The sequence below is a fragment of the Parus major genome, chromosome 1, assembly GCF_001522545.3.
Source record: "Parus major isolate Abel chromosome 1, Parus_major1.1, whole genome shotgun sequence".
Lineage (NCBI taxonomy): Eukaryota > Metazoa > Chordata > Aves > Passeriformes > Paridae > Parus > Parus major.
The window spans coordinates 64,793,989-64,814,657 of NC_031768.1; the positions used below are offsets into that span (position 1 = coordinate 64,793,989).

A 20,669-nucleotide genomic window follows, 5' to 3' on the forward strand; every position below is an offset into this window, starting at 1 on the left:
GCCCTATGGAAATCTGAGTTCAGTTCTGCCAGTGAGACAGCTGGTGAGCTGCAAGACTTTGGCCTGTGACTTGCATGCCTTGTGCTGCTGTGACGTCAGGCTGCCTGCTTAGCACTGCTTAGACACTGTGCCTGCTTGAATCATAGAATGTGTGGAGTTGGAAGGGATTCATCAGGATCATCAAGTCCTGCTCCTGGCCCTGCACAGCACCATCCTCAAGAGTCACACACACGAGCATTGTCTGAGTGCTTCTTGAACTGTCAGACTTGGTGCTGTGACCACTTTCCTGGGATGCCTGTTCCAGTACCCAACCACTCTCTAGGACAACAGCCTTTTCCAAACTTAAACCTTCTCCTTGAAGCATGTGTACTTCAGGTTTTCTTTTCTCCCTGCCAGCACCCCATCCCCATTTTCTCTCAAATGTTTCATATCCCTTATCTTCCCCAAGAGAGCTGAAGAAATTACTGCAGGACTTCCCACAGCAGACAGCCAGGAACTCTTGTTGGGAAAGGGCACATGTTCAAGGGTAGAAAACCTGTGGAAATATTTATACATAGGCTAAGTATAGTACATAGGAACTGCTGTAAGTTTCCAGAGATTTAGATAAATGCTTAGAAATTCTAAGGTCTTACAGGATGAAACTCTACCAATTCATGAAGCAGTGCCCAGGAACATTCCTAGTTCCTGTTAATGAAAGAGGCTGGCCTGCTTTTTGTTGGTGCCAGACAGCAGTCTGCCAGACTTTCCTGGGCATGTCCCTGGGGTGCAAACAATAGGGACCATTCCCCATGGGCTGTTTGCAGGCAGCCACGCTTGGAAACAGGCCCTTCCATGCCAGTTGTTCTCAGCACCTGGAAGTGTGACTGAGATTTTTAATTTAATAGCATTGAGTCCCTGGTAATTATGATGATAATAGTGACCTTAAAAAGGAGCAAAGCTTCTAGAGAAAATTATCCCTAGGATAAAACATTAAATCTCGGGTACTTGGGTGGTGGACTATCTGTAGCTGTATTAGACTATGAGCACTGGAATTCTGATTTAATGTTTTGGGTGTTTTTTTTTAAAAAAAAAAAACCACCTCACTTTTTGGTTGGTTCTTTATAGGGCTGGGGAGCAGAGTATCATCGCCAAGATGTTACAAGCACGCCCTGCTGGATTGAGATCCACCTGCATGGACCATTGCAATGGCTGGATAAGGTGCTGACACAGATGGGCTCACCTCACAACCCCATCTCCTCAGTCTCTTAAAAATCATCTCTAGAATTCCCTTGCTATTGCAGGCAGTGGCTTATAGAACTCCCATGAACAGAAGCTTCTATATGTAGATGTATGTAGATGTAAATATATCTATACATAGTCTACTCTCTCTCTTTTTTTTTTTTTTTTTGTCTTATTTTGTGGTTTCTAGTTACTCTGATGCCAGTACAGTAAGTTTAGGAATTCAGGTATAGCATATCTGTTCTCTACTACAAAATAAGCCAAATTCCTGCAAAAGTGTCAAACATTTCCTGTGAGCATCTTCATTCCCCAGCCAAGCCAGTCAATGGTGCAAATTCCCAGCACTTTCACATGGGTTCAGAAACCTGGCTGTAGCTGTTCCTTGTAGGTGAAATTCACCCCTCTGCAGGCAACCAAAGTCAGATCTCTGTGCCATTTATATTCATCTTACATCCTGATTTTGAGTCCAGAAGACGACCTAAGGTGGTGCATAGGACTTATGCATAGAGATGACTTTCATCTAGTGAACTGAAGGACTAAACTGCAATTCCAGTCTGTCTCCCTTCTGCAAAGCACGATGGGATAACAAATCCTCTGAAGAGCTGAGGCACACCAGTCTCTCCTGTGATTTGGTAGGAGGGAGCCCTTGGGCCATGTTCAGCACAGGAACTTCATCTCAGAGCAATCTGGACAATCCAAGTAGTCTCATGTAACACAGTAGGGTACGGGCCTGCTGCACTGAAAAGCAACAGGCTCCTAAAAAAAAAATAATAATTTAAATATATGCCCGTGAGTTAAAAAAAATTAATTAACTTCCAGTGCTTTTTTGCAAAGTACATACATACTTGCATATGTGTCCAGCATGTAAACTGAATCCTATCCATTCTATGGTATTGATGTAGTTTGTTTTAAAGTTAGGACTGACTGTATTTAGACTGCTGTGCTGATATCAAGGGTATACGTAAAAGGGACTTGAACTGTGATTCAGAAAAGGGAAATCAAGTGTGCATTGAAGAAGGAAATAATTACTTTATCATTCAGCTTGGGAACAGAAAGCCCCACACTCAAAGGATGCAATGAGAAGGAGATGAGAGTCAGCCATGCCAATCCCCTGTACTGGGCCAGCCCTCAGGATCTGACTGCATTGTGTGGGTCTGACTGAGGGCTTCCCTGGCAGTCACTCCATACATCCCCATGGATGGTTTCTCATCTTCTTCATTTGCTGAGCTTTCGCCTTGCCTGCAGAGGATGGTGAGGCAGTGTAAGCCACAAACAAATGAAGAGTGAATCTATGTGCAAAACCTCGTCTGTGTTCCTTCTGTAAGCAGGGAAACCAGTTGCCCATACCCTAATCCCATCCTTGAAAAATGCTGTTCACTTGGAAACCTTTCCTGGGAAGACAGGTGAAACTCTTACTACCTTTTGATGGGCTTTCCTTTTGCTGGAAGAGTCGAGTATTATTTCTTTTGAGGCGTAACAGTCCACTGAAAATTGTTTTTATTTAAGAGTCGAAAAGAGTGGTAACCTCTCCAATATCATTCCTCCATAGAACACAGTAGAAGTATTACTGGAAAAAAAAAGTTTTTCAGAATATGTATTTCTCACACAATATCTGGTGCTACACATTTTGCTGCATAATTAGAAGGGGCCACCTGAAATCTTCAGCTGTATCACACAGAAGGAAATAACATTCACTGGAAAGACAGTGAGTAAACTAACAGTGTTACTTCATTTGAATGCATCTTCAGCTGCCTGCAGCATTAGCAGGGAACAGAAGGATAAATTGTTGTTAAGTTTGAGCAGTAATAGCAAGTTGTATAGGACATTTTTAAGTGTGAAGAACTCTATTCTGTCACCATTTGATGTCAGCAATGTCACTGTGAGATAGGAAAAACTTTACATTCTCTTGCAGCAATGAGAAATAATAATAATAATAATAATAATAATAATAATAATAATAAATCCAGGTGTGCCATTTACTATTTAGCAGCCTTTAAAGACATCAGTTTGGAAAAATGCATTTTCCTCAGCTCCCTTCATCATAAGTGATCAGATACTGGAAACATTTTTTAGCATGTTCATTGCTTCTCTTCTCTAGTTGCACCTTTGCTCCAGGATAAGCACTTTTTGATTTTGCTCTTATTTTTTATTTTTTTTTAGGCAGCTAAGGACAGAGGAAATCATCTCTATTGTCCAGGATCTAGCTCTGTCCCTTATCCTAGATTCTTCCTTGCCTTTTAGGCTGAAACCTCCTTCCCTTTTAATACAGAGAGAAAGCTAATAATTCCTTTTAGACATTCCCAGCATTGTCATTTTCCTCACAGAGAGCAAAAATAAATGTTCTGAGGTGCATCTGCTCTTGGGCAGCTCCAAAATTTGGTTTTCTATTGATGCTGCAGAGTAAAATTGGATGGCCAGTGAAGAGAAGCAGCTTCTTCTGGGGCATTATTTGTTTCATCATAAAGTATTTCAAGCAGGTGAAATACACTGCACTCTGAATATGCTTGTGTCTTCCCACTGAGTATAAGGAGAACTCGGGTCACTAGTTTAAATACAGACTGCTACACTGGATGTATCCAAAGAGATGACTGGGACCCTCATGAAGGTGTGCTAACTTTCCCAGCCTAGTAATGATGTTTGTTCAGTAAGTGTTTGTTTGGTTTAAATGGAAATTGGTAAATTCAGAGAAGCTTTTCCTTTCCTTTATACCTACCTTTATAAGTAATCATTTTACAAATAGGATTTGGCTTCACATACAGTCCATACATGCATCTCATTTAAGGTAGTCCTTAATACTGCCTTCCTAGTAAAAAAGAGGCATTTCTGGAGCATGATTCTTCTGACCCGTTTAAAACACCTGTATTAGGATGAGATGAATTTCAGCAAATTTAACTATTTGCTGAAAACTGGATCAAATCTGGCCAATTCTGGCAACAGCCATCTCAGTTTTTAGCCTTTGGGAAGGCTGATACCACTGTGTCAGTTGTTTCCTGTTTTGGTGGTTACTGGGGGCTTAGCCCACTGTGCTGTGCAAACATGCAGAAGCTGACAGCTCTTCCCCAAAGCCCATAGTACATGGGAGGAGTGGCAACAGTGGATGAGACAAAGTAAGTAAGATGACCCCTGTCCAGATGCAGAGATAAAAAGTAAGGCTAATAAACCATTTATTTCCCTTTCTTTTTGAACTAAGTTTCTTTTACAGGCTTCTCTAGCATATGTGAATTGAAACTGGTAAAAAATTCAGGCTTCTTAGAATTTACAGCAATATAACTTTGTATCTCTAATATCTTCTCCCCTTTGGAAGATAATTTCTGCTGAAAGGTCTTCATGAACCTTTACACCTGTAGTCAGTTTAGGTTTTTATAAATGTACTACTCATTAATACTCAAGCTTTGGAGATAGTCTTCCTGAGAGATTTAAAACCACTTACAGCAAGACAACTTAGTTGAAGGCAGATTTTTAAAATGTTTTTTTGAGTCATCAGCAGTTCATAGCCTCTTAAGTTTCTGTGGAGGAGTACCATGCATCAGCAGGCAGCGGTGGGTGTCTATTGAGGCAGAGGCATAAAGCACACTCAGCATGGTACATAGACCACTTGTTTTCCTATTAAATAGTTGAGAGAAGATAACTTTAGTTGCTGCTAGTTCTTCACCAGACCAGTATTAATTTGCTGCTTGCATCCAGAGGTGACAGAAGCAAATCTTGCACCCTGACTGCCTGGAGCCATTCCATGGCACTGCTGCTTGGGTGGCTCAGTCCCATCCCCTTACCTTGGAAAAGCTGCTCAGGTACAGCAGTGGCTGTAGCGCTGCAAGGTGCAGCATGTGCTTTCCCTTCCCATCAGCAGCTATTCCACCAATGTCTTTATCGTCATCAGAATGCTTCACTGAGCTTGGTCTGAAGGATAATGTATCAGAAACATAAAGGGGAACTGTGGCCCAAAGCAGCATCAGCTGGAGTTGAGGAAATCCCTTCCATGTCTCCAGCAGGTACTGTGTCAAGACTCACCGCCCTGAGCAGCCTTCTCCAAGCAGTCCCTGTCTGGAGCAGGGTGTCAGACTTGATGCCATGGTGAGATCCCTTCCAATATACATTATCCTCTGGGTCTCTGTGGAGATTCAGTGATAACTGGTTGCCACAGGAAGGAGCTCTCTATTAGCAGCAGTTTCAGGATGAAACACGTTTCTCCTTAGCTATTTTGTATTCGTGTTCGCTCAGTATAAAATCAGCACTCCAAACATCTCTTGCTGTGAACATCATCTTCACCACACCCCTCTTAAAATGCAGAAAACAAGGCATTTGTGACTCTAACCTTATCTAATCTTCCTGGCTTACAACACCTACCTTTGTCTATCAGCTCTACAAATAAATCTCACCAGTGACTAAGGAGTTGCACAAACAGCTGGATTTACAGAGGCAGCTCAGGCAGAGACTTTGCTTCTTGACTGCATGGAAACAATTAATAAAAAAGCCTGATCAATTTAGGAACTTTAGAAGGGTATCAAGTATAAGACTAATTTTCTTGGATCAAGACCGCTCTGGTGCAACTATAGCTTTTAGGAATACTTTAGCACTACATGGTGCTCAGCAAAGGAAAGAAACATTATACCCTCTGTACTATTCACCTCTTCCCCTGGCTCCCCATAACCTAACAGTACAACCAAAATCAAACACAACAAATAAAGATCGGTGAGTCATAAGGTAGAGTAATTAAATGCCATTTTTCAAAGTTGAGAAGTGCTGCCCAAAATGTAGATTTATATAATGAGAAGGCTGTGTAGTTATAGGACAAGTGGGTAATGGCTTTAACTGAAAGAGGGTAGTTTTAGCTAAGATATTAGGCAAAAAATCTTTATTTGTGAGGGTGGGGAGACACTGGCACAGCAAAAGCTGTCCCAGAGAAGTTGTGGATGCCCCATCCCCAGAAGTGTTCAAGGCCACATTGGATGGGGCTTTGACCTGCTCTATAGGAGGGTGTCCCTACCCATGGCAGGAGGTTGGGACTTGATGATCTTTAAAGGTCACTTTCAACCCAAACTATTTGATGATGATGATGTCCCAGATGCCTGGCAAGCCAGAAGCAAGACTTCCTTGCTCTGGAGAAACCTGGAGAACAGGCTGTTGAACATCTGAACCCAAGCCCTTCTAAGTGAACGGAGACCCCACTGAAGGAGATGAGAAAATTTTTGTAGAGGATTTACAGTTCATGGGTGTTCCAGTAGCCAGATGATGAGGAGACTGAGGAGGAGGAGGAGGGAGCATACAATCAGATAAGCCCAGTGGTCATCACTGGAGGTATCAAGGCAGTGCATGCTTGGCAGCCACTTGGTTCACTACAGCTTTTTACATTCACATCTGGACTAATTGTCAAGGCCTGTTTTAGGAGCAGCTCAAAGTACCACAATCCTTGCTTGGGTTTTTCCTGTACACCTGGCCTAGGAGAGTGCACCAGCTTCCTGATTTAGCCATTTGTTATAGTGGGGCAAATGGTGTCCCATGTGCTCCAGAGAGTAAGCTCTGGTTGAATTTGGGAACCACGCTTGAAAGATTACCCTCTGCCTTGCTGCAAGACTAATGAGGAGCTCAACTTTGGGACACTGTTCAAGGACACTATAAACACATCCCATATGTGCTCCTCAAAGAAAGATGCAGTCTGAACAGAAATTGCACAGTTGAAAGATGTGGACTATATATAAAGAGAACATCTAACCTGGGAATTGCAACAAACCAACTAATTTCAAGATAAGGTGGGAAATTGCAGTGCCCAAAGGGAAACAGCAGGAATCTTCATGAGGACTCCTGACTATGAAATCACATTTTTAACAGGACATAAGGATGAACAAGTGTGCTTCCCAAAGAGCAACTAAGAGGTCAAGTTACCATGAAAAAAGAGCTTGACAGAGTTGGTCCAATCTTGCAGCTGGGAGAGAGATTCTGAGACTTCAGATCTGTGAATAAAACACTTCTCAGCCTGGAGGCCTCACTGCAGCTACTGAAACGGGGCTTGTTCCTCATGGCAGCTCCAGGATTACCTTTCTGCAAGATATAGGAAGCCTGAGTGGGCATTTAGTCTTTGTTCAGCTGAGAGAAATCACTTTGTGTCTCTAGTGCCAACAGACACTTCTGCATGTTGGAAACCAGCACAGAACACAGCCTTTGGTTTGTACCTGTCATCTACCCATAGGAAGCTCCAGAACAGCCAGGAACGGCCAGAATCCTGATACATGTTCACCCCAGGGCTTTCCAGTCACCTTGCCCAGGTGTGCCTTACGTTACATTGCCATACTGATGCTGCACTTCTCTGCCAGGGAGGTGGGGCACATAAAAATCCTAGCAAGAGGACACCTCCACTTGTACCTGGGCTTTGCTTGCAAACTTGGTGCCTGTACAGATAACAAATCTAATTTTCAGGCCGTGTCTCTTATGCAAGGTAGACATAACCACTATGTCCTCCAGAGTCAGCTACTCTTCCATTACAGTCAATGTGAACATTTGCAGCTAATTGTGAACACATTTTAGATCTTCAGTCATAGTGTTTTTATTATCCATGGATGCTGCTATTTTATATTCTGTGTTAGTATTCAAATAATATTGCATATGAATAGCATAGGGTGAAATAGCCAACCAGTTAATAATTTTAAATACAGACCTCATCAGCAAAGAAAAGCTAGAAAAAACTTGGTAAAATCTTACCCCTTGCACTTTCACAGTAGTGAGCGAGCACATCATATTTCAAAGTGGTTTATTTGATGCTAAAGTGTGTGTTGTCTTATTAGTTCACAGTTATGTCCATGAGAAGCTTTGCAAACAAGAGCAAGGGAGCAAACATAATGGTGAGCAGAGATAATGTGCATTCAGATAAATTTTCTTCACTTACTCAAGCAATTAGAGTTTCTAATTATTTATAATAAAGTACAAGTTAAATGTACCACAGCCTGCTTTCTGCAGGTAAATCAGTGTTATCAATTTAAAACTTCATATCACCTCTGTGATATAAATGGGGTTGAGAAGTGAGACATGAAAATGAAGAAACAGGCCTTTTTGTGTGGATCAATGAAGCCACAAAGTTGCAAAGCTCTATGCAAGGGGATAAAATGATGGATTTGAGCAAGGTGTGTTAACTATGGGGTTGTGTTAACTATGATTTATCAGTCTGCTAAGAAAAGCACTGTGAGTCATCCACAGATTAACAAGGGTTGCTTATGTCTTACAAATAGTTTTGCCCTCTGTTTTCCATCAGAAGCAAAGCAAAACATCTGCACTATCCACAAGTATTACTCACGGTTTGTGACATTCTGTAAACTAGTGTAGGTTGCTGTATAAAGAACAATACTTGGGCTCTTGCCTCTGGAGAATGAAAAATCACAGACATAGCTTCCAGAGCACAAGAGATCCAGGCAGCTCAGAGTCCTCCAACCAGCCCCAGAGTAATCTATTCCAAGCCATGTTATACCAAGAAGGATGGAACGACTGCTAACCAAGGGGACACTTTCACAAGCATTCATTCTGCTGCATTTTATTTGAGGCATTCTGAAGACAACACATTTAGTCTGAACAATACACTTTTTTATGCACTCCACTTTCTTTGGCTGGAATTATTCTATTGTAAAAGGGATTATTCACGTCTTGTGTTTTACTGTTAATAAAGATTTTTCTGTTTTAAGAGCTCCTTCCCTTGTTGTCTCCCATTCTTCTCTTTTAAAGAGATTGGCTGTAGGTCCCAGTATGACCACAAGTGACTTTGGGAACTGGAACATTTAGAAAGCCTTTTTTCATACAACTCGGTCTTAGGCAAGAGGAATCAGTAATTGCACTAAGTGAGTAATGGGATGTTCGACACAAGAAAATGTGTTGAAAATTAATTCAGCATAAAATCTCCATGTACGGTATATGAATCCCTCACTGTCCTAGGGTAGATTTGATGATTCAAGAGGGTGGTCAGTCTTCTTTTGATGGGGACAGCTCTGATCTGACAGACATTCAATGAACAGTGATGCTGCCCTGTGACAGAAGCCTTCCCTCTGGACCAGACTGACGTTAGTGGAAAAACAGTCTTGCAGCTGTGCAGTTCTTGAACTGCTCAAGGACAAGGAGAGATCTAGTAAGAATGTACTCTTACAGAAGTGCCACATTTTCATCTCCCTAAAATTCAGATTTTGTTCTGCAATAACAAAAGGGAGTAGACAACACAAAATGTGCCTCAGAGCTATGCAGTGTTGGCTTGGGAATCCCATCCAATCTTCTGCCCAAACAGGAGAGTGCTGCTCCCAGCACATTTCCCAGTGTCTGCACCAGCCTGATGGTGCTGCTATCACAGACTACCAAAAATACAGGATAGGCAAGCTGTACTGTACTGAACATCTCTATGCACAGCTTCAGCAACTTCCATTTGTTTTGTCATAAACAACTTGGTCAGCACTGTCTTAACCAACACTCCCTGTGCCAATTTTCTGCCCTGAGGGTTTGGATTTTTTAAAAGTTTAATCAGATCTGTCCACCCAAATGAGCTGTTCACCTTTTATAAGCTGATCATTTAAAACAAAATCAAATACATTATTCTGCAATTTTTGCCAATTATGTTTTCACATATATTCTTACACACTGAAAAGGAATCTGATTTTGCTTAATTCTAAAATAACAAGATCTTGAAACACAAAATGCCGTCTTGTCAGAACTGGCTGTTTTAGCACAGGAAGAAAAACCCATACAAATTTAACAAAACAAAGAAAAACAGACTTTTTTTTTAAAGAAAAACCAAAGAATTTACTCACCAGTCCAGAACCGTTTACACAAAGTTTTTCAAGTTTTTTAAAAAACGACTTGCACAATGCTAAATACAATAAATCCCTACAGAACAAGTTTTGTATATACAAAAAGCACAGCTTGTAAAAATCCGTAAGATTAACAACTACCGCTGAAGAGGTATTATTTAGTGGATCAAACTGCTGCAATATAAAAGTAGCACTTGGTAATAAGCACCTAACCCATTTGGATAATCTCTATTCAGAAATGTGCCTTAATACAAAACTTTTTATACATAAAACATGTGATTTAACACTTATATAATAGTGTTTGGATTCTTAACCCAATCAATTACAAGTTAATCTCAATTGGATGAAAACCTGTGAAGTCTAGCACTACAGCTGATTAGAGACCTGTTGTCTTACCAAAAAGATCTGTTGTCTTTTTGAGAAAAGACTAGATTTTGAATTATTATTACGAGTTATAAGCTTTAAAATTTAATCACTAAAAATTAGTGACTATTAAAATTAAAAATTAGTGGTATTCTGATCTGTGATTAAGTTATATTTCACATATCCATGTAACAAGGTCCAACTCCCAGTTTCATACTTTCCACCAAATACTTTTTAATGCTTTTTGCCATTTATCACTTCAGGAACTTTTCAATGTAAATTCTTTTACATGCTATGCACAATGAAACATTTCAAACCTACTCAACTTGCAGGTAATGAACAGATCACCTACTTGTACTTTTCTGAACTGCTGGATTGAATTCTTGATGGCATGTTGTCTTTGCCTTTAGTGCAGGATTCTACAGGATATAAATTTCTCAGATCCCTGAGCAATTGCTGGACTGGCTCAACTCCAGAACTTTGTTTCATAGTGTCCAAAGAAAGTAACTGACTTCCATCAATGATTGTCATCAAAGACTGACTTGTTTAACTGCAAATGTTTATATAGAAAAATGTTAATTATACCTTTGGCAGGAAAAGGGTGTACAGCTAAACACTGCTACCATAAACAATTTTTTATTAACAAATATTAAAATGAAGGTTTAAAAATAATTGGAAAATACTTCTCCAGATTTCAAAGGAAACATCCATTTAACATATCACACAGCCAGTGGTACATGAAGTAAAGGGTAGCATTGAGGTAAAGGGTAGCATTGATTACATGAGCTCAATTGGGAATTCTGGAAAAAAATCATGGACTGGCCAGAAGGCAAAGATTTTGGAGCACTGCCAGAGAAGACTTGTGCACAAGAAGCACCCCCACATAATGAGTTACCAGAAAGAAGTTATGCCCTATTTAGTGATGGATCCTGCTGCATGGCAGCATCAGACAAGTCATTGAGGCTGCTGAAGGAGAAGGCAAGTCAAGCCAGTTTGCAGAGGTGAAAGCCATCCAAACTAGCCTCAGAGACTGCTGAATGGGAAAAGTGACCTGCCTCTATCCTGACTCCTGGATGGTAGCTCATGCCCTATGGAGGTGGCTGCAAAATGGAAGGAGATCAATTGGCAACACAGGGATAAACCCATCTGGGCTGGACTGTACCTGCACTGGGGTAGGACATCAGTGCACAGGTCGAAAACATGACTGGAAAGGTACATCATGCCCAAAATCCACACCACTGAAGAATGTCAAAAAAATGAACAGGATTACCAATGAACAGGCTGCCAAAACTGAATTAATTTAGGTACACTTGGACTGGAAGGGCAAGCTGCTTGTAACGTGATGAGGCCATGAAACATCAGTTGTAACAGACAGATGGGTGCATCATTGATGGCTGGACCTGACTATGGAGGCCATTGCACAGATCATTCTTGAATGAGAAGCAGTGCTGCAATCAACCAAGCCAATGAAGTAAACTTTCCTTGGAATAGAGGGCAGCAACTGAGTTTCCAGTATGGTGAGGCCTGGCAAATCAGACCACTGCCATGAACACACCAAGGCTAGCGTTACATACTGACCATGGTAGAGGCAACAACTGGCTGGCAACATACCCTGTAAACCACTGCCTCTGCTCAAGACACCATCTCAGGTCTTGAGAGACACATTTTGTGGCAACATGGTACCCTGGAGAGAATCAAATCAGACAACAGCACTCTTTTTCAAAACGACCCAATAAACTCTTGGTAAAAGAAACACGGTATTGAGTAGACATACATCCTGTATCACCCATAAGCCTCTGGAAAGATTCTGAGGTATAATGGCCTGCTGAAGACTATGCTACAAGTGTTAGGTATTGGGGCATGGAAGGATTGGTATGTATATTTAACAGAAGCCACCTGGCTCATTAATACCAGGGGATCTGCAAACCTCCCTGGTCCTGCCCAGACAAAACCCCTACGCAATGCGAGGAGGAGATAAGGTCCCCATACTATACACAGAAAGTTGCTGGGAAAATCGGGGTGTATTTCTCTCCCTATAAGAAAAAGCAAACCCATTTATATGACTGTCTTTGTTCAAATACCTAGGTGTACTTTGTGGGTAATGCAGAAGGATGGGGAGACCTGGTGTGTGCTCCAAGGAGATTTACCCTTGGGGGGAAAATAATTTGTGGTGTAAGTTGTATGTTGCAAAAGTAAAACAGCAAAAATGACATGAACTGATAAAGCATGAATTTTGTGAGGAATAAGGAAAGTAGGAGGCACAGGGCCAACACTAGTGCCAAATAATTGTGTTGTTTTTCCTTTCCTGAGCACCCATCTTGATAGAATCTAGCCCAAGTCATGGCCTGATTTTAGACATCTGGAGAGGTGGAGGATGCTCTTGAGATGGGAAAATAATACTGATCTGTGAAAGGACAGGGGAGAGCAGGTAATGAAAATTTATAAATCTGTGTGTCCAGCCAAAGTCAACCCATCATAGCCCCTCCTTTGCTCTGATGAAACCCTGTCTAGTGGACTGCATCCAGCTCTGGAACCCACAACATAGGAAGGACATTTGTTACAGCAAATCCAGAGTTGGGTCACAAGTTGATTAGAGGGATGGAAGACCACACCTATGAGGAATAGCTGAGAGAATTTGGATTATTCAGTCTGGAAAAGAGGCAGCTTCATGGTGACCTGATTGTTCTCATGGTGATCTGTTCAAAGCAGGGGAGTTGGAACTTGATCTTTTAAGGTCCTTTCCAACTACAGAGGAATACATCTGGTGCAGGTAGCTGATTTGTAAGCTGCAGTTAAGAGATACAGGTTGAGGTGCAAATTGAGCTGTGGGTGGGATCAACACAGGAGGCAGTGAACTGCCAGTTCTTTGCATAACAAAAGGCTTGAACATGAGTGGCTAGCCAGGTGAATGGACACAGGGACATGGCAGGAGGTGCCATGAGAAGATTCAGCAAGGAAGACGAAGGAGAAGAATGAGGCTTGCCTTACACTGGGATGGTATAAAAGCCCAGGAGTTTCTTTGTCTGAGATCCCTCCTAGGAGACACTAGCCCAGGCTGCTTCTGTATTTTACACTGTTAATAAACTGCTTCATGGAACACAGTGTCTGGGACTTGGGGTCAAACCAGGAAGGAAATCTGGTCTGACTGTGAGCCGGCTTTGCAGGGAGTCAAATGGGGCACCTGTCAGATCACTGGAGCTACCCGCAGTGACGGAGCTTTGGTTCCAGAAGTTAAAGTCTCTGGCACTAGGAGAGTGACTGTCAGAGAGTCTCATGAATGGTCAGACTGGGAAGTTTCCATAACAAAACCCAGGTCATTCTATGATTTACTCACAAGTTTGCAGACACCCAAGCAGCTCAAAACCTCAAAAGTGCAAACAAGAAACAAATACATAACAACAGCAACTTCCATTCATGTTTAAACATTGAGATTCTTCGTATTTATACAAAATACAGATCCTGTCCCTCCTTCAGCACCAGACTCATCTGCAGATCACTGATCTTTCCTCATTACCCAGGTGCTCCTTGAAACTGTTGCTGCCTTTGTTCCAAAGCTTGTTGACTTAACAGTCGCTGTTGTTTCTGTAGAAACTGCACTACTTCTGGGCTTCTGAGTAGGGACTGAAAGAGACAGAAAGTGAACTTTACTTTCTAAAACTCACATGTGTTAAATAGCTACCATATTTTTCCGTTACATTAATTTGCACGTTACCCGCTGTTGCTTAGTATCACAAAAATCTTTTAAGTATAACAAACAGGAGTAATCTGCTGACATACTAGAACCAAAATATCTTTCAATTGTGCTTCAGTTCTACAGCCGTGCTTCAACTGAGCTGATATCTACATTTCTCACTGCAGATAGCTCAAAAACAGTTTAATAAATGAATAAAATATTATAATCCTGCAGCAAAGCTCATGTGCCTGTCAGGGTTCAATCATCAGGACTATGCCCATAGGACACATTTTAGTTTTAGGCAGTCCTGTGAGAAGCAAGAAGTTGGACTCAATGATCCTTGTTGGTCCCCTCCAACCCAAGATATTCTAAAATTTTCACTGACTGTCCAGAATTTCTCAACATTTCTACCCACAGGGAATGAGTTGCAGTCTGTAATCCAACTCTGGTTGTTCACTCTCATTCCTGCACTGTGGCAGTACAAGTAATTGTAAGGTCAAATGGCAAATCAGGTTGAGAATTGATCCTTCCAAAAAGTCATACATGAAAAGGGTTATTTTTCAGCTGAATGAATTCCCTAGATGCTTGCTTATTATCCACAGTCACTTCAGTGATACAACCAAAGAGGTACTGCAACTGCAAGTCAGAGGAGAAAGAGAGAAGTGAGAACCAGATCAAGGAGAATCTGAATTTCAGGAATACTGAAAGGAATCTGGAGTTCTTAAAGAACTTTGACATAATTAGTGCATAAGCTCTGAACATCTATTAAAAGAGATTCTGGTTGCTGTACTTCTATAAAAAATAATGTTTCATTCATAAGATATCTTTCAAATTTAATTAAAAGCCACATCGATAGAAAGAGCCAGGAAAGGGAACAGGAAGCCATTAAGTGGGGCATGACAAACAAGAGATAATATGAAAACTACTCCATAGTTTATTACTTGTTTTCCTCATAAAAACTGAAAAGCTATGAATAGTTCTCTGAGTTGTAGACACAATCACTATAAAGTGCTGTCATTGAGAAAGAATTATCAAGAAATGCATCTAGGTAGTTGTACACTTAAGACTGACATGATGTTTCTCTTAAGGCTTTCTGAATTTCTGAACAAGCATGACAGCACTGTAATGAGGATTGTTAAATTGTGTTGCACAGGTAACACAGAGAAGACAAAGAGTCCCAATAGCTTTTGAAGAATAGAGACTGCAAAAACATACAACAAAGTTGCATGAAAAAGCTGAACTAACTGTAGGTACTGAAATGATTTCCCTGCACTGGGCTTAATTTGTTAAAGGAGAAACCAGTGTTTAAAAAAGTTATGAGACATGCCATTCATACAGTCTACAAATATTATACACCACTGTTTGCTCAGAGTTTGCTTTATCAACACACATATACACAACTTTAAGTTTGATATGATACGTCTACAACTTCTAAAACACACCATAGTAAAGCTTACATCAGACTCTAAGTCCATGCATTCTTCTACCTAAGGCTTCGGTTTAACAAGCTAAATCCATCTCAGTTATACTGTAGGCACTATTTACCCTAAAGAAACCACCACATCTGTTACTACCAAAACTTCAGATCACTACATTCAGTCATCTTGGTATTCTTCACGGAGAAGCTGAAGCACACATCTCTGAAGCATGTTTCTAATTTGAAAATATGCACATGCAGTGCATGCTTATTAAACTGATCTTTTTTTCACAGTGGTGACAGGTAAACATTGTTACACTACCTTTATTTGAGTTCAAAACCTCTCCAAAACAAGACTTACCAGCCTCTTTTTATTCAATACTTGTTCTAAAAGAGTAGGTCTTGCTGGGCGATCTCCAATGGATCCTGATCTCTGCTTTGTCACAGACACTGAACCTTCAACACTATCCTGCACATGACAGAAAACAAACAAAAAAAGGGAGGTCAGACTATAAACTCTGATACAATGATACTCAGAAAATCCCAAAAGTAAAGAACATTTGCCTCCTTAATCTGCAGAGGAAAGTAACAGCACACGAATGGAAATCTATCCAAGACCCAGCATCTCCTTTCTATCTCCTTTCACTATTTCACCAGCAAGAGTGAAGCAAATGCAGCTGAATTAGTCTTCTACACTGCAAAATTAAAGAGGTTCCTAGGACTAGTTAATGGCTTCAATTTATTTGATTACATTTCTTAAAAGTCAAGTCACAACAGGTCAGCCTCCAGCTTATGAAAATGAATAATAGTTACCATTTGTAATTGGGCAGAAATGACAATAATCCTAGTGATACCAAAGTCTATTCTGTTTCCTGTACAACCACCAGTCATCTGAATTAGACACACTAATAAAACATGGTTCTACAATCTGCTGTAAGGAAAATATGAAAGCTTTGGAAAATTTCAACCAATGTTGAATTCCTATATATATTACATTCAAAACTTACTGACACTTCCATTTACCTGAAAGGGCTCAAAAGCAGGAACAACAAACTATGCCAGTATCTTCCACTTCTATCCTGCCCACAGAAGTGAAAAATTAAACTTCTATTAGGAGCTTCTACTAAAAATGGCCTTAATAAACACCACTGTAAAAAAAAAAAAAGTTTAGCACTAAATACCCTCCTCTCTTCTGCAACTTCAGGCACTAATTTCCTTACATTCAAAGCAACCTGCACTCACACAAACTGGGAAAAGAAAACCCACCCTCTTCTAACATGCACTAATCACTATTTCATGCTACAGAGCTAAAAGTTTTAACCCATCACTATATCAAATGAAGCATTTTTATCCTTCTGACATACTGTCCCCTTTTCTGAACTAGAACAAGTATTTGTGTAGACACATCATGAATCTAGCAAGATGAACTATCAGGGAAGGAAGACAGAAGAGGGGAAATCATGCTGATACATAGATCTAGAATTCATTCTCCTCTTGAATAATCTGTGCAGCTTCTCTTAACTCACTGAAAAGAGAAGTAGCTACTAAAATTAGAAAAGGCTCACAAAACAGCAAGGATATTAAAAGTGTGTAACTTTTTCCTTGGAAACAAGCATGCTATGCCTTTTCAATGCAAGAAGGAAAAAACTTAGAGGCAGGCCTTCAAAGTGAATATCACAAACACAAGAGGAATTGTTCTAATATAAACACTACCTGGCAAATTAGGTTAACACCAACAAGATTCAAAAACAAGGTGAGTATTCACACCAGGCAGCAGACCTGAAGAAACTACCAGAATGTAACAGAGGCTCAGAGCTTACAAAGGTTCATCAAAAATACAAAATACTTTATGGAACACATATCACTTATGGTTACAGAATATATCAGGAAAACCTCAGCAAGTCCTTTGAACTGAAAGGGAAGATGAGAGGATATGCCCTAGCAGCATCACGTACACTTCCTTTTTTTAATGCACCTGCCTCATGGCTTTTACAGACATAAAAAAGAAGATTCCTTCGTGTGACACCCACTATGATTACTACTATATTTATATTAAGAAAAACAGATACAGGAAAAGATTTTTGCAGTTAGATCAGTTCCAAATCACACAAACCCAGACACAGCAGTGATGACATAAAAGGTTTGCTTCTAGCAGGAGTGCTAGGTAAGATTTTTTTTTCTTCTGGCAATCACTATTTTACACCTGCCCCTTTGAGCACAAATCACCCAGCACCTTCAAGAGTAAAACTATTTCCCTTTTTCTGTCTCATCTAAATACAATATCTGAAACACTAGCTCTGTACAAGCGACTATCAGACAAGTGTGTGGTCCTAGCTGAGTCACAAATGTAGGAAAAAGTATTTAAAAAGTTGAGCGTTACCATAAGTTTTCCCACTTGACAGTATTTCCCCATCTAAACAGTACATATAAGCTTATTCAAGTTAAGTATAAGCCAGCGGTGGTCAAAATATTTAGGTATTTAATATAAGATAACAAAAAAGCATCCTGAAGAACCTACACAACTGATTTTTATGCACCTGATACCCAACGGCCTTTGTGACTTTAAAACCCCAGACTTCAGCACCAGCTGAAAAACAAGTCTGACATCTCTCTTAGATCGATACTTTCCTACCGCAGGAAAAAATTTCTTTTCCTGGAATCTTCTGGTATAACTGTAAGCTTCTACAATTTATGTCCGAGCTGAAAACAAACGGAGTTTGCTCTGGCAAACAGGAAGAAGCGCGAGCTATGGGACGGCCCTACGCTTCTTCGTTTTTCCCTGGCCGTCTGACAGAACCCGGCTTTCCAGGGAAGCCCCTACTCCCAGGGGAGCCCCTACTCCCAGGGAAGCTCCTACTCCCAGGGACCACGGGGCACCCGTGGGCGGCCCGGCCGAGGCCCCGCCGCCCCCGCCTCACCTCGGCCCGCGGGCCGCCCCCCGCGGCCGCCGCCCCGCCGGCCCCCAGGGCCTGGTCGCTCTTTTTGCGCTTGTATTTGTCCTTATAGATCTTGTTGCGGTGCCGCTTGCACATCCAGGGCTTGCGCTGCTTCACCACCTGCGTGGTGGTCTCGCTGCAGCCCTCGTACGTGCAGCTCTTGCACTCGCCGCCCGCCGCCGCTTCGCCGCTCGCAGCCCCCGCCGCCGCCACCTCCTCCTCCTCCAGCTCCTCCAGGCTGGCCGTGCTCTCGCCGCCCGCCGCCTCGGCCTCCTCCTCCGCCACCTCCACCTCGCCGGCGGGCCCCAGCTCGTAGAACACCATGAGGCCGCCGCTAGCGGAGGGCGGCAGCTGCGTGTCGGCGCTCGGCTGCAGCACCACCCCCGCCGCCGCCTCCTCGCCGCCGCCGGGCTGCATCACGAGCAGCGTCAACTGCCGCTGCGGCGGCGGCGGCGAGGAGGAGGAAGAAGAGGCGGCGGAGGCGGGAGCGGCGGCGGGGCTACCCCGCAGAGCGGCCCTACCCGGCCCGACCGATCCCTGAGCGCGCCGCTCCCGCGCCTCCGCCCGCGCGCACTGCGCAGGCGCCCCGGCCGCGCTCGGGGGAGGGGCCCCGGTAATGGAGGCCCCGCCCCCGGGGCGCTGTGAGGGACTGTGGGGCCTGGCTGTAGCGGCACCGCTGGCTGGAAGCCTTTGTGGCCCTGTTAGAGCCACCAGTGTGGTTTGGCCTCGGGCGATAGATGTTCGTGATCGAAAGGAGCGATGGGAGTCAGAGGGGAGCCTGCAAGCAGTCAGAAAGTTTTATTAGTGTTGCACGCTTGGCGTGGGAATTGGTTCGGTAGTCCTTGACCTACTGTGTAAGCCCACGGTGGTGGGTTTTGGATAAAGGGGCAGGGTGAAAGGAAAGAAAGAAAAGATGAATTAAAGAGGGGGTGAGGGGTCAGAGAGAGGGAAAAAAAAGAAAATTAAAAAAGGAGGGAAAAGAGAAGAGGAAAAAGAGGTGCTACCCAGGCTTGGAGGGGGGTACCTTTTCATAGACAAGCTTCTCTATTTCTGTGCAAATTAATTATCGTGTGCAGGCTGTTCTTTCAGATCTTTTGGGAAATAGCTCAGAGGACTTTGAGGGACTTGGATGGTCTTGATCTCCTCCCACAGTCCATGCCCACATCTGGCCCTCATTCCTGTGCTTGTGTAATACTGCGTTGTGCTCATCTCCAGGAACTACAACAAGGCTGTTTGTCCTGGAAAAGTGCCACCCTCCCTCCACATGGCCCCCGTCTCCAGCCACATTTTGCTCTTTCTCACAGAGTGTTAACAGCAGCAATCCTTGCCTGTTAGTGCAAACAATCCTTGTTTGGCTCTGTGGCTAGCCAGCTATCGTTTGAGACGTACGCATTATCTTCTGGGGTTCTACACCCCATCAGCCTGCTCAGCCTACTGTGGTTATGTGATGGCTGTCTAGACCCAAGCTTTCCTGCCACTGATCATCCCAAGTGCTGTCTCTAGGCTGTACTTGTATCCTTGCTCTTCATCCACTGTCACTTGAGAGTGCACATACAGGGATACAGTTTGGTTTCACCCAGTTAGCCTTTTTGTTGCCTCTAGTGACAGCCCATGTGCTGTCAGAATGCTGCTCCTTGCCCTTTCTTCCTTTGGGTATCAGTTCTCTCCTTGGGTTACTTCTTCATGGCTGCAGAGAAGTCCCACTGACTTCCATCTATCTCCTTGATCACCTGCTGCTGGCCCCCTTTATTTGTCTTACCTCCTTACTTTCCATGGGTTCTTGCCTTTCTCATTGCACACAGCAGTTCACCCCTTATTAAAGAACACTGCTGACTCCATTTATTCCCTGGCAATTACTGCATCTCCCTTTTCCTGTCACTAAGATAAATGATTATGCTGTTTGCAGTTGTAGCTATTCTGTTTCACCCTCGATCTTGTCATAATACACTTCTTTCTCATTTGTCAAAATAGTTAATGATCGGTATAGTCTTAGAAAAATTGCAGTGAACTGAGTAAATATCCTCATTGCCCTTGACCAAACAGTCATGGGCGAGATGTTCTCCAGCTCCAGGGTTTAAACTGGAGTTGGAATTACAGACTATTTTTGTCTGTGAAGACTTACTTTCCCCACATCTGCTTCAGTGGCCTTCATCTCTGTTACAGCCATGATGGGACAACTTGCCAGAACTTTTCTTTAGGACTCAGCCTTGATCTGTGTCAGTAGTGAAACATACAAGAATTACACATAGCGTTGTTTTCCTCCTGCTTCTTAACTATTTTGATGTCATCAC

The 20,669-nt window shown here is 42.4% G+C and overlaps 2 protein-coding genes across 3 annotated transcripts in view; one reads left to right on the forward strand and one right to left on the reverse strand.

The window, feature by feature from the left end:
• SMAD9 (SMAD family member 9) overlaps positions 1-2,519 on the forward strand; it is a 36,704-nt gene extending 34,185 nt beyond the window's left edge. For both annotated transcript variants that reach the window (XM_015635836.2, XM_015635845.2), the window contains exon 7: positions 1,105-2,519. In XM_015635836.2, the coding sequence (XP_015491322.1) occupies positions 1,105-1,248 (144 nt within the window). In that variant the 3' untranslated portion in view covers positions 1,249-2,519. The remainder of the gene's footprint in view (positions 1-1,104) is intronic.
• A 6,199-nt stretch (positions 2,520-8,718) lies between these two features.
• Positions 8,719-20,669, reverse strand: part of RFXAP (regulatory factor X associated protein) — a 48,817-nt gene continuing 36,866 nt past the window's right edge. Inside the window, exons 2-4 of the mRNA XM_033514037.1 lie at positions 18,361-19,156; positions 15,804-15,911; positions 8,719-13,973 (exon numbers count right to left, since the gene is read on the reverse strand). Coding sequence (XP_033369928.1) covers positions 13,863-13,973; positions 15,804-15,911; positions 18,361-19,156 — 1,015 coding nt within the window. The 3' untranslated portion in view covers positions 8,719-13,862. The remainder of the gene's footprint in view (positions 13,974-15,803; positions 15,912-18,360; positions 19,157-20,669) is intronic.